Here is an 11,346-nt window from a genome sequence, read left to right as displayed (position 1 = left end):
TAGTAATAGTAAAAACAATTCAGGTTTTTTCTGTATTTGTTGATATTTTTCCACATATGGCCTCATTTCTTTTTTGTTGTGTTTTTTATTTCTTTTAAGCCATCAACTTAAAAAGCAGATTTTGTACATGTATATTTTTTTGCTTGTTATGGGTATAACATTTTGTTAAAATCCAGCTCAAATGCCTTTTAATTAATGTTTAATCCGTCTTTTCTTTGCCATCAGAGCCAATCGACATTCCCCAGCATCAGTTTCCTTACATGACCCCTGTCACGATGAGGACAGCCCGTCGGATAAATGATTGACATGAAACTAAACCAATGAAAGGAAAGGTCGGGAATGATTGACAGAAAGTTTTGCTCAATCAGGTTGTAAATTCTATCAGTAGGCGGGGTTTACAAATGGTGCGTTGGTTACACTATCTCGGCTGAGCCGGGTTGCTCTTGACTTGCTGTTTATATGCGGTAATATTGCCATATTGTGAGTACTTTAATTGTGGTAAATTGTGATAATATGCATAAGAATGCATTTGTAATTAAATGTGAATATTTTTGTTGATTTCTAACACCTGGAACCAGCCTGTCTGACAGAGTCAGCTCGTATCACATTACACAGCAGTTGCCGGGTTTTGCCACATCAAACGCACCCGTCGCCGTGTTTTGTTGTTTTGCAGCGGTGTATCGTGTTTTGGCCTGTCAAAACCGTGTGACTTTTCACTGCAACGACGAGACCGGAATAACAGGGATGCACATGACTAAAAAGTATAACCTAAATACTAAGACTTGCTCAGCTGTCAGTTTCTAATGTGATGCCGACGTCGTTTCTAGCGGTTCGTTTGTGTCTCTGTTGCTAAAAGTCGACGTCTACGCCAAGCTAGCTGCGTTAGCTGACTTAGCTAGCGGATATTTTACTATTCTGTACAACAACATTCCGCTTTCCCTACTTTATCTTTAAGAGAAGTAGTTTATATTGTAATAGCTGATTTAGTTTCTACCAAACCTTGCAATGTCAATGTTTACGTTGCTCGCTTGCTAGCAAGAAAGGCTGCGGTGCTGCCTGTTTGAGGCTTCTGTTATTGTTCTCACTGATGGAGCAATTGAGCTGATACCTTTTTGGCTGACGCTGTTTACTTATTTTTTTCTCCCCTTCTGCAGGACCAGGAACACAATGAAGCCACCATCACAGTCATCTCCTGTAAGCAGCTTAGTAAGTGATGACAGCTTTGTGTATTTATTAAGAAAACAAACTTATTATGATAAGCTGATTAATTATTTATTATAGCTAGGTGTGCTCGTGTTCGGATTCACCTGTAATCAAAGTAATTTTTGTGGTTAGGAAGCATAATAAACTGCAGATCGTCCTGTAAACATTCAGTTCTTCAGCTGTTCTCACAAGCAACAATAACAAACCAGTCTGCTGAGGTGTCTTAAAAGGCACAGTGTGTGCACTAGAGGTAAACAAAAAGGTGTCCCGTAAAACTGCCGTCACTCCCAAATTTAATGACAACGATCAGGGGTGGACGCATGGATCTGTTATGGAAGGAGTATTGAAATCCTTTAAGTCCTTTATTCCTTTAATCCTTAGTAAGTTACTAGTAAAAGAACAGAAGAACTTATACAGTGCTCATTAAATATGTAACAAAAGGAAAAAAATGCATCTAAAATGAGATTCTAAGATAAAATATATAATATAAATAAAGGAATTATGAATAAATAAGTATATATAAATATATGTGTGTGTGTGTGTGTGTGTGTTTTATATTTTTAAAAAATATTTTTATGGCGAAAAACCGTAGGAAGAGTTGATGAACAAACATGCAATGTACTACAGAGCAGGCAGAATTGACAGTAATAAAATTGTGAGATAACATGCTATAAATGCAAACTGCTAAATGTTAAATAGTTAATGAGAGTGCAGTAGTGTTTGGGTTAAGTTAAAAAAAGATAAAAACATACAAATTGCATAATTTGTTATATAATCTTTAACTTTGACTTAAATGTGCTGTAACGCCTGATCTATTAAACTGATTGCAGATGGTATCGACAAATATTTATCTCAGTAAGCCAAAATATAAAACTGTCAAGAACTGCCCATGTATAATCAGTGCCTGCTATGCAATTTTTTCCACTAGAGTGTGCCGACAAGCTTATTTTTAAGTTTATTTGTTTCGCAGTAAAATGTCCTAAACATTATGGATCTTGGTTACAATTTGTTGGTAACAAAATCATCAATACTAAAATACTAAAATCAATACTAATAAATCTATAAGATGTCTATATAATTCTATAATCTTAATTTGCAGATGAAAAAAGTTAACAAATCACAGTATATCACAATATATGTTATCACAATACTCAGTAGATCACAAAATAATTAAAATCGCAATAATATTGTACTAATAATAATATGGTATCGGGGCCTCTGGTGATTACCACCTCTATCAGTGTTGGTCAAAACAAATTTCATATAGACCCATTAAACAAAGTTATGAATGCTACAAATTTCTGTTGCAGCACCTTTATAAAACACATTGCTGCAGTTTGTTCTTCATAACATGCTGACATACTGCATCACCTGTGTCTGCAGGTATTTGAAGGCGTCTATAACAATGCCAGAATGCTTCATTTCCTCACAGCGGTCGTGGTGAGTAGTGTGCTTGTATATCTGTCTGAAGTCGTAGAGAAAACTTGATTTTGTCATAAACACCACACACAAACTGACTGAATCCTCCCTCACTGCTGGTTTCAGGGCTCCACCTGTGATGTGAGAGTAAAAAACGGCGCAGCGTATGAGGGAATCTTCAAGACTTTAAGCTCACAGGTAAAAAACTTCTCTAAACTGCGCCACACTTTAACAGAAGTCCACGGCTGCTGCAGTAACTGTTTTTTCTTTGTGCTCTCCTGATTCTATCGTCAGTGCGAGCTGGCGGTGGATGCTGTCCACAGACAGAGCGATGGAGGAGGAGGAGGCGAGGAAGGAGGAGGAGGAGGAAGCCAGTCCTCTACACCCAAGATTGAAGATATCACTGACACCATGATCTTCAGCCCCAGCGACCTGGTGACCATGACCTGCCGCGATGTCGACCTAAATTTTGCTGTCAGAGGTAAACAGACACACATAGGGATTGTCGATTGTTAATTCTAATGTCACACTCAGATAAAAGGAAAATATTTGAATTGCCCAAAAAGTTGAACTTTTCCTGTAAAACTTATTCGAAGACTTTCACTGAAAATATATTTGGTTGTCATTTAAGTTACAAATGAAAACATGAAAGCAATCTTAAGGTCTAGGTAATATTTTGAGACATTTATTTTAGCTTTCCAAATTTTACCTAAAGCCAAACTCTTAATAAAGGAATATACAGGAACATCCAATTTTGTACAGATTTTATTGCTACCTGCAGTATTAGCTTTTACATCGTGGACCTTCACCACACTCCTTGCAAAAAAGCCAATACCAACATACATAAACCTGGTAATTACCAAACATGACAATGGCCAAACATAAATATAATCTGGATTTAAGGTGAACATTTAAGACAAAGTTCACAAAAGCAGTAAAGATGTTTTTGTGTAAATGTGGAGGTGGCCGTTTGACAGTCTCTTCAAGATTCAGTTAGGTTTGTTGTTGACCTGTCTGTGTGTATTTGTTCATGTGTTTGTGTGTGTTTTAGACACATTCACAGACACGGCCATCACCTCATCCAGGGTGAATGGGGAGCACCGGGAGAAGGTCCTGCAGAGGTGGGACGGAAATGGAAACGGAGAAAACTTTGAGCTGGAGGCAGACACAGTGAGCGACACACACACACACACACGCACACATTAAGACACATACCTGCTCTCTACTGTTCACTGACCCTGTTTTGCAGTGCATTTGTGACCTTGAACATGACACAACAGTAAAAAAAAAAGCTTTCTCATGCACTGCAGAGCCCTGTACATGGCTCTGGTCTGCTGGCAAAAGGAGTTTTTCACCTATGTTTAGCAGGTTTTTCTGCATTTTGATAATCTGTATATATGGTCTTACTTTGGTGGAAACAGGGTATAAGCCTGAGTAACATTCTGGTTATGTTGTTTTCACCAGAGACACACAATAATTGTGCATCTACTTCATACAGTATTGGATTGTTAGACAGTATGAAATGTCTCTGTAGGAGGATAGTAATGACTAAATAAATAATAAAATAATTAAATATAATTAAAAACTAAATAAATAAATGATACAAACAAAGTGCTTTACTGTTAAAAAAAACAACATGAAAACAAAAAAAAACCAAAGTTCTGTGCAGGAGGACCTCAAGCAGAGATCAGGTTAGCAGATCATGGATAGAGGCAGGAATCTGACCTTTTAATGGTTTTAAAAAGCAGTAAAACTTGTATCTTGTTGTTAAAACTGACGGGTAACCACTGTGTTGCAGTCGGATCAGTGTTTTGAAACAGTGTAGCCTTCACTGTGTTCAGTATACAGATAATCGCAGAGAGAGGGCACCCTTCTTGTTTTCATTTCTGTGTTTGTATGTGTGGTTTTTTTTCTCAGTCAAATGGCTGGGACGCCAACGAGATGTTCAAGTTTAATGAGGAGACGTACGGAGTCAAATCTACCTATGACTCCAGCCTCTCCATGTACACGTGAGTCAGCGTTTCATATTTACAGTTTAATGCTTTTATGTGAATTTGTCCAGGATTAGTATACAGCGTTATTAACGAAACCGAACTTTTCCTCCTCTGTTTACTTTTTAAAATTATTTTCATAGTTTCCGATTTTTCCTATTAGTTATGATGAGATCTTGCTCAGAGAGCAGCATCAGAACAGGAGCCCATGCGATCAAACAAACCTTCAGTTTAATCAGTTTATTATATCTCACCCATTATTTGAAAGTGAAAGTGCACACTGCAAGTAAATAATTTAGACTGAAGATCTTTGCACTGTAACTCCAACTTCTGCACAACTGTACAGTCCCTCCGTTGCACCTTTCATACATACATTTTGTATTCTTTATTCTATTTTTTCATTTTATATTTCTAAATTCATTCTATATTATTTATCTTATATCTTATTCTGTTTAAATTCACTGTTTTTATTCTTCCTTTATGTTAATGGTTTTGCACCAAAACACCTAATCAAATTCCTTGTATATGTAAATGTACTTGGCAATAAAACTGGTTTCGGATTCTGATAATGCTATTTTTCCATCAGTGCTTTTGGCGGTCAAGTTGTCAGTTTAGTAGGGATGTGCCAAGCCAAACCACGCCCGAGATGGACCCTCTCCAGAGTTGGTCCAAAATTACAAACGCCTGTGTCAAGCAGGTAGTGGTGACGTCTCACTGACTGCAGCCAACCCCCGAAAGAACCCCCTCCTTTCCTTCTCCCCAAGAAATAGGCGTGTGTGTATTGCAAGACTCCACTCATGTCTGTGTGCAGGAGAACAGAGAGAAATATGTTTTTAAAGTCTCTGTGTTCATCTCTCAGTACTTTTGTAGCTTCTAACTGAATCTCTGTGGTTTGGAGTTTTTACTTTAGATATCTGCTTTTTTCTACTGTTTCATGTTCGCTTTCAGCTGTATACAGGAGTGTTAAGTTGCTGCTGAAAACACATAATTTTCTTATTTTGCAACTTAATAATGAAAGCTTTTGTATAACAAAATAAGAGGGATGTTTTGTTGTGCATTGTACATAGGGGTTGTAAAAAATGTTGAGTGTTTATCACCGAAATAATGGCAATTTCTTTGCGGCATATTGCCACAGGGAGGAAAGTAAAAGCAGAAACAGCCCTGGTAAGATGAAGAGCTGCAGACAACAGGCTCTTACCGCACCTCTGTAAACAGCTCACCTCCAGCTGGTTAACTTCGTTTACTGGACTACTGTGTGATGGGATAACATACACACACAAATAATGAAGGTCGTTAGCCCGCTGCTTTTACACATCATCACCCTAAGCAAGCTGTCATCATTTTAAGACACATCTTCAAGCAATTAGCCCTGTTGTGATGAAAATGCAAATCTCTGCAGCGCCGGGCCAGTGTCGGACTGAGTAATGTCAAACCAGGCCACTGATGGAAAACCCCCATAAGAAAATCTCCAATGGCTGTTCCATTGTTCAGTTTGTAGCAATTTTTAATGTGTTTTCATGTGTTTTACTCGTCATATTTGTGTCTCCTGTACGGTCTCCCAGCATGCCTTTGGAGAAGGGAAACTCAGAGGTGTTCAGACAGCGGGAAGCACGAGCCACCCGGTTAGCCAGCGAGATCGAGGGCAGCCTGCAGTACCGTAGGCGGGTTTCTTTGGAGAATGAAGAGGGCCGGAGCGAGGAGGACAAATACAGCTCAGTGGTCCGAGACAGGGAGGACCGGACGAGCCCGGGGTTCACCTCCGCTGGCAGGCAAGAGGAACTTTATACACTGCTTTTGCATGTTAGATTTTCTGACATAACCGTTGTTGTTGTTTAAGTAATACAACCCTTTTTTTGTATGTAAAGAAAAAACATTTAAGAATATATCAATAGAATTGAGTTTGTGGCACTGTTCATAAGAAGTATAACCTTTCTTTCCTGTCTGTGTTCCCTTTGAAATGTCTGCTTTGCTTCCTTTTTAGCCGCTCCACAGAAATTCCTCTCTGATTAAAAACAGAACTTTAACCCATCAGCTTCCCAGAATTCTTCTTACCGCCTCTTTTTCTCCATTTGGTTTTCCAGGGAAGGTAAATACATACCTCTCCCGCAGCGGGCTCGAGAGATCGGCCTGTCAGGCAGGACTGGCGCCTCTGGTCGAAACGCTGCACCTAACTCCTCCAGACACCCGCCGCCCGGCTCGTCTTCCCCCAAACCGCCCCCTGAAAGGAACAACCCGCTGTCCATTAGAACAGCTTATTCTCCTCACCAATCGCAGAGCAGCCCACCAGCAGCCAGCAGCCCTCCCTGCACCAATCACGTCCTCCCGCACTCCCTTTCTCACCCCCAGGCGCTGGCTGACTCAACCCGCTCATCTGTAAACGGAGGTAACATAAATATAAGTAACGTTTTTTAAAAACATTGAATAAGGACCCTCTCTTACCTGCTCTGCTCACCAAACTTCACAAACTAATGATATTGATAAAACTTCTCCCACCCAAACAGGTTTAATTAGAGAGACGACATAAACATAAACTGCAGGAGCTAATGATGCTGGCGTGCTAACAACAGCAGTCTACATTTGTAAATTATACACAGTGATGAAAGAAGTACTTAGACTTTTACTTGAGTAAAACAAGTAACACCACAGTGTAGAAATGCTCTGTTACAAGTAAAAGTGCTGCATTCAGAATCTCACTTACAGGTCCCATATTAAAAATCTGATTTCCATGTCTTTTTTATTTTAAAGCAGTATAGGTGCTATATAAATAGTACGAAAGTCTTAAAACACTCAGTCCACAGAGAAATGCACGCTGCCTGTAAGCTGTGTCTCAAAATGAGCCGTCAGGATTTCTGTGATGTTGTGATGTAACAAGTACACGATGCAGTATAATGGGAAAAAAAAAATGCTGCTACAATGCCGCTACAGTCATTTCCTGGATGCAATGACGGTGCAAAGAAGCTGAAAGTGCAGATGTGGAAGACCTGGAAACTAGAGCCCAACCGATATATTGGCCGACCGATATTATCGGCCGATCTGAGCCTTTCACAGACATACCAGAGCATATCGGCATCTGTGTATATTTTTTCTGATATGCGCCGATAAGAAAACTTTTTTTACAGACCATATTATGCAGAAAACAATGCTGGGGTGGTTTAGAAATGGTCAGCAACTGACTGATACTGAACATTACTGATGTTTATTTAGCTATTTATTTTATTGCATTTATTCGTTTATGAAATGGTCAGCAAAGACCATACAGTACTGATGTGTATTTTTTTATATTCTTTATTTGAATGGTCAGCAAAGACTGATGCTGAACACATACAGTACTGATGTTTATTCGTTATTATTATTTGTGTGTAATGTTCAATAAGTAAATTGTAAAATAAAAGTTGTTTGTTTAAGAAAGTAGCCCTCTTAATACTTTTGCATAGTCATATCGGTGGAAAATCAGTGCACAGTCCACGTAGAAATGATCTATTTTCATTCCAGCTCAAAAATTCACTGATTACCATGCATTATAAAATCTGTCTCGGTCTCGGTCTCAAAAATTCCATATCGGTCGGGCTCTTTTGGAAACACTGACCTTTCAAAGCAGACTGGTCTTTTATAGTAGGGTGTCTTAAAGTCACAGACACTAAAACAGAGTGTTACAGACAGAGGGTGAACACAGGTATTTTCAGGCAGACAGTGTGAGAAAAATATATTTTTTTTTTCTTCGAACATTAAAAGCATGTAAACATGTTCTCGTAGAAAACACAAGAATGAACCTGAAAGTTAATGAATGAATCATATGAAACCTATAAGACCTAATATGCAGAATGGAACATTTCAGAATTCTAAATATTCTTTTATGAGATTAGAATTATTGATGCAATATTGTGTTCATCAGTGGAGTTCATTTTAATTAATTATATATCACTCGGTAGTTTAATTCATTATAATTGATTATGTTTTGTATTATCCAAATTTGCAAAGTAACTAAAGATATAAAATGAAGGTAGTGGATTAAAATTTATGTGCTTTTTTTGTCAGATCTGCTCATGGTAATGCACAAGAAAAGCAATTCACAGTCATAACGCAACTTGATTTACACATTCCATATTTGGCTTGGCCTGGTTAGGGTGAAAGAGTTCGATGAATGTTGAATTTGTTAAATTGACATGATTCATTTATTTATTTATTTATTCACACAAGTTATTGACATTTGTCAAGATTTTAATTTCGGCAGTAAAAGATGAAAATGTGAGTGGACAATAAGTGTTGGACCTTTAATCCCCTGTTGTCATATTTAAAACGTTCCACCAGTTTAGTGTATATTAGTGTTGTTCAGTAGGTGTTGGTGGTGTTTTTGTGTGTTGACTCTAATCTCTCTCTCTGTTTCTCAGTCACATCCAGAACTTCCCCCAAATCCCAGAGACTTCAGAGCAGCAGAAACCTGCGGACCCCAAACTCCCAGCCTTCACCTGCAGGTAGGTACAATGCACACACACACTGCTGATCAGTGTATCTTTAATCTTCCATCGTGAAGACAGATTCAGTGTCCCTCTTTCTCTTCTCTCCAGTCTCTCGTGCCCTCAAACCAGACACACCTCCCCAGGACCTCCCCCTGGTTGGCCCCGCCTTCTTGGACTCCTCCTTTTCCTCCGTCACCACGCCAACCACCACCACCAAACCCTCTGGCCCCACCCCGCTCTTTCCTGTCGATGGTGAGACATTCATGTTTTACATTTTCAGCCTTGTTCAGAAAAATACATCACTTTACTGTAATGCAGCTTTCAAATCCAGAGAAAGACATCAGTAGACGATATCTGCTTTCATATCACGATATCTATGTCACATCGATATATTTCCCAGTGCCAGTCTTGAGATGCATTTATGATGAAAGGCCATGAAAAAGTGAATTTTTCATAAAATTTCACCTTTATATTGAAACGTGGATGTTAAGATTTGTTAGAACTTTAGAATCAAAATGCTCCTTTATTAAATATGTCAGTATTTTCTTGGTGGTTGGGTTTCAGTTTGTGTCTGTCCTCCACAGTGAATGAGATCCTCAGCACAGCAGCTAAAGAGCGAACTGAAGGTCTGTCTGAAGGAAAGACCAGCAAAGGTAGAATACTGTCATTTACGGGGTGCACACTTGTTCCTTTTAAACCAGGGTTCCTGCAGATCCTTAAAAAGTCTTAAAAGGCATTTATTTGTCTAAAACAAAGGTCTTAAATAGAACTAAAATGCCTTAAATCAGTCTTTCAAAAGTCTTAAAAATGCCAAGATATGGTAAGTAGGATTTTTCTGGAATTGTTTTTCTGCATTGCATTGTAAAAGAATTGATAACTTTGAAATAATAATAATAATGATGATAATAATAATAATTTACTCACCAAAAAGTCACGTAATACTTCACAATAGATATAAGGCAAAATTCTCCTGTATCTTAAGTAATTGACATCAGTTTGTGATTTATTTTCCTCTAATTTTGACGATTGTAAAATGGTCTTAAATTTCATTACAAGTGGCATTAAAAAGGGTCTTAAAAACTCTGAAATCCAACTTTCTTTAAGCTGTAGGAACCCTGTTTCTTACTTCTAAAACACTGGCTTTAGGTTGCTGTGATTCACATACAGTTTTACTTATGTGAGCCTTAAATTCCACTGAGGTGTATGTGATGATTAATGCATGTTCTCCTCTGTCTCTCTGTCTCGCAGCTCCTTCGGTCCAGCAGAGATCTCAGCTGGAGGAGCTCCGCAAGTTCGGCAAAGAGTTCAGGGTGAGAATAATGTGATTCTACAGGGATGATACAGGGGTCACACTGGGGTCATACAGAGGTCAGATGTAAAAACATGATCTGAGGTGTCAGTTTGTAATGTTTGGGTTTCTTCCTCTTTTCTCTCAGCTGCAGCCCACCTCGTCTCCATCAGCAAGCCCGGCCTCTGCAGATCCTCCTCAGCACGGCTCCGCCTCCCCCACCGACTCGTCTTCCTCCTCCCCTGCGCCGTCTAAACCTCTCACCTCCTCTGCCCAAGATCTGCAGCAGACAGCAGAGGCAGCTGCTCCCACCACCACCCCCACTGCCCCCACCACTTCTACCAGCCCCCAGGCTTCAGGGCCAGAGGAGCCGCTACCAGGAGCGACCCAGTCAGCCCCTGGCAGTGAGGAGGGCGGTCCAGAGAGCAGTGAACGACCAGAAGCTGTGACTGCAGCTGCAGCGTAAGTAATGTTCAGTCTAATAGGGGTCAACAGATTATCAGTCTGGCCAATTATTAGGGTTGATATTTGGCATTTTGCCAATGATCTGTATTAGTATTTTATTTTAATGATCGCTGATAAAATTAATTAGTTAAAAAGTGCAAAGAAAGTGTCAGCATGGGAGGATTGCTTTCTTTTTAAAACCTCAGGGAGCTATTTTCATTTTTTAATTTAAATTTTTACTTGACTCTATGAAAAAAGTTGCTGGGAGCTTGCTGTGTATGATGCTGAATGTTCCAGTTTTGACTAAACATTTGTCATAGGCATTTAAAAAAGTTTAATTTTTATTGTAAATGCATATCGGTTCCAAATATCAGTTATCAGTCTCATTAATTACTTATAATTGCTATTGGCCCTGAAAAACCGATACCGGTCAACCCCTACTGTCTAATGTTGAGGCTGTGCTCAGACCGAAATTAAGTAGGGTTGTATAATACTGGATATTTGCAAATATTTTTGGTCTCATTTTGAGCGATTGCATATGCCG

The 11,346-nt window shown here is 39.1% G+C and overlaps 1 protein-coding gene across 3 annotated transcripts in view; it reads left to right on the top strand.

The window, feature by feature from the left end:
- Positions 1 to 412: 412 nt before the first annotated feature.
- The window catches only part of atxn2l (ataxin 2-like), a 30,735-nt gene continuing 19,801 nt past the window's right edge, over positions 413 to 11,346 (top strand). Inside the window, exons 1-14 of one of the 3 annotated variants that reach the window (XM_042504501.1) lie at positions 413 to 480; positions 1,155 to 1,206; positions 2,587 to 2,643; positions 2,749 to 2,820; positions 2,917 to 3,103; positions 3,674 to 3,792; positions 4,540 to 4,631; positions 6,176 to 6,382; positions 6,695 to 6,996; positions 9,002 to 9,085; positions 9,179 to 9,322; positions 9,655 to 9,723; positions 10,319 to 10,380; positions 10,507 to 10,820. In XM_042504501.1, coding sequence (XP_042360435.1) covers positions 1,168 to 1,206; positions 2,587 to 2,643; positions 2,749 to 2,820; positions 2,917 to 3,103; positions 3,674 to 3,792; positions 4,540 to 4,631; positions 6,176 to 6,382; positions 6,695 to 6,996; positions 9,002 to 9,085; positions 9,179 to 9,322; positions 9,655 to 9,723; positions 10,319 to 10,380; positions 10,507 to 10,820 — 1,748 coding nt within the window. In that variant the 5' untranslated portion in view covers positions 413 to 480; positions 1,155 to 1,167. Of the gene's footprint in view, positions 481 to 667; positions 762 to 1,154; positions 1,207 to 2,586; positions 2,644 to 2,748; positions 2,821 to 2,916; positions 3,104 to 3,673; positions 3,793 to 4,539; positions 4,632 to 6,175; positions 6,383 to 6,694; positions 6,997 to 9,001; positions 9,086 to 9,178; positions 9,323 to 9,654; positions 9,724 to 10,318; positions 10,381 to 10,506; positions 10,821 to 11,346 lie in introns of those variants that run through there. The other 2 variants (XM_042504500.1, XM_042504499.1) reach the window with 2 other exon arrangements.

The sequence above is a fragment of the Plectropomus leopardus genome, chromosome 17 (assembly GCF_008729295.1).
Source record: "Plectropomus leopardus isolate mb chromosome 17, YSFRI_Pleo_2.0, whole genome shotgun sequence".
NCBI lineage: Eukaryota > Metazoa > Chordata > Actinopteri > Perciformes > Serranidae > Plectropomus > Plectropomus leopardus.
Note: the sequence above shows the minus strand (reverse complement) of the source record. Positions and strands in the feature narration are given on the sequence as shown.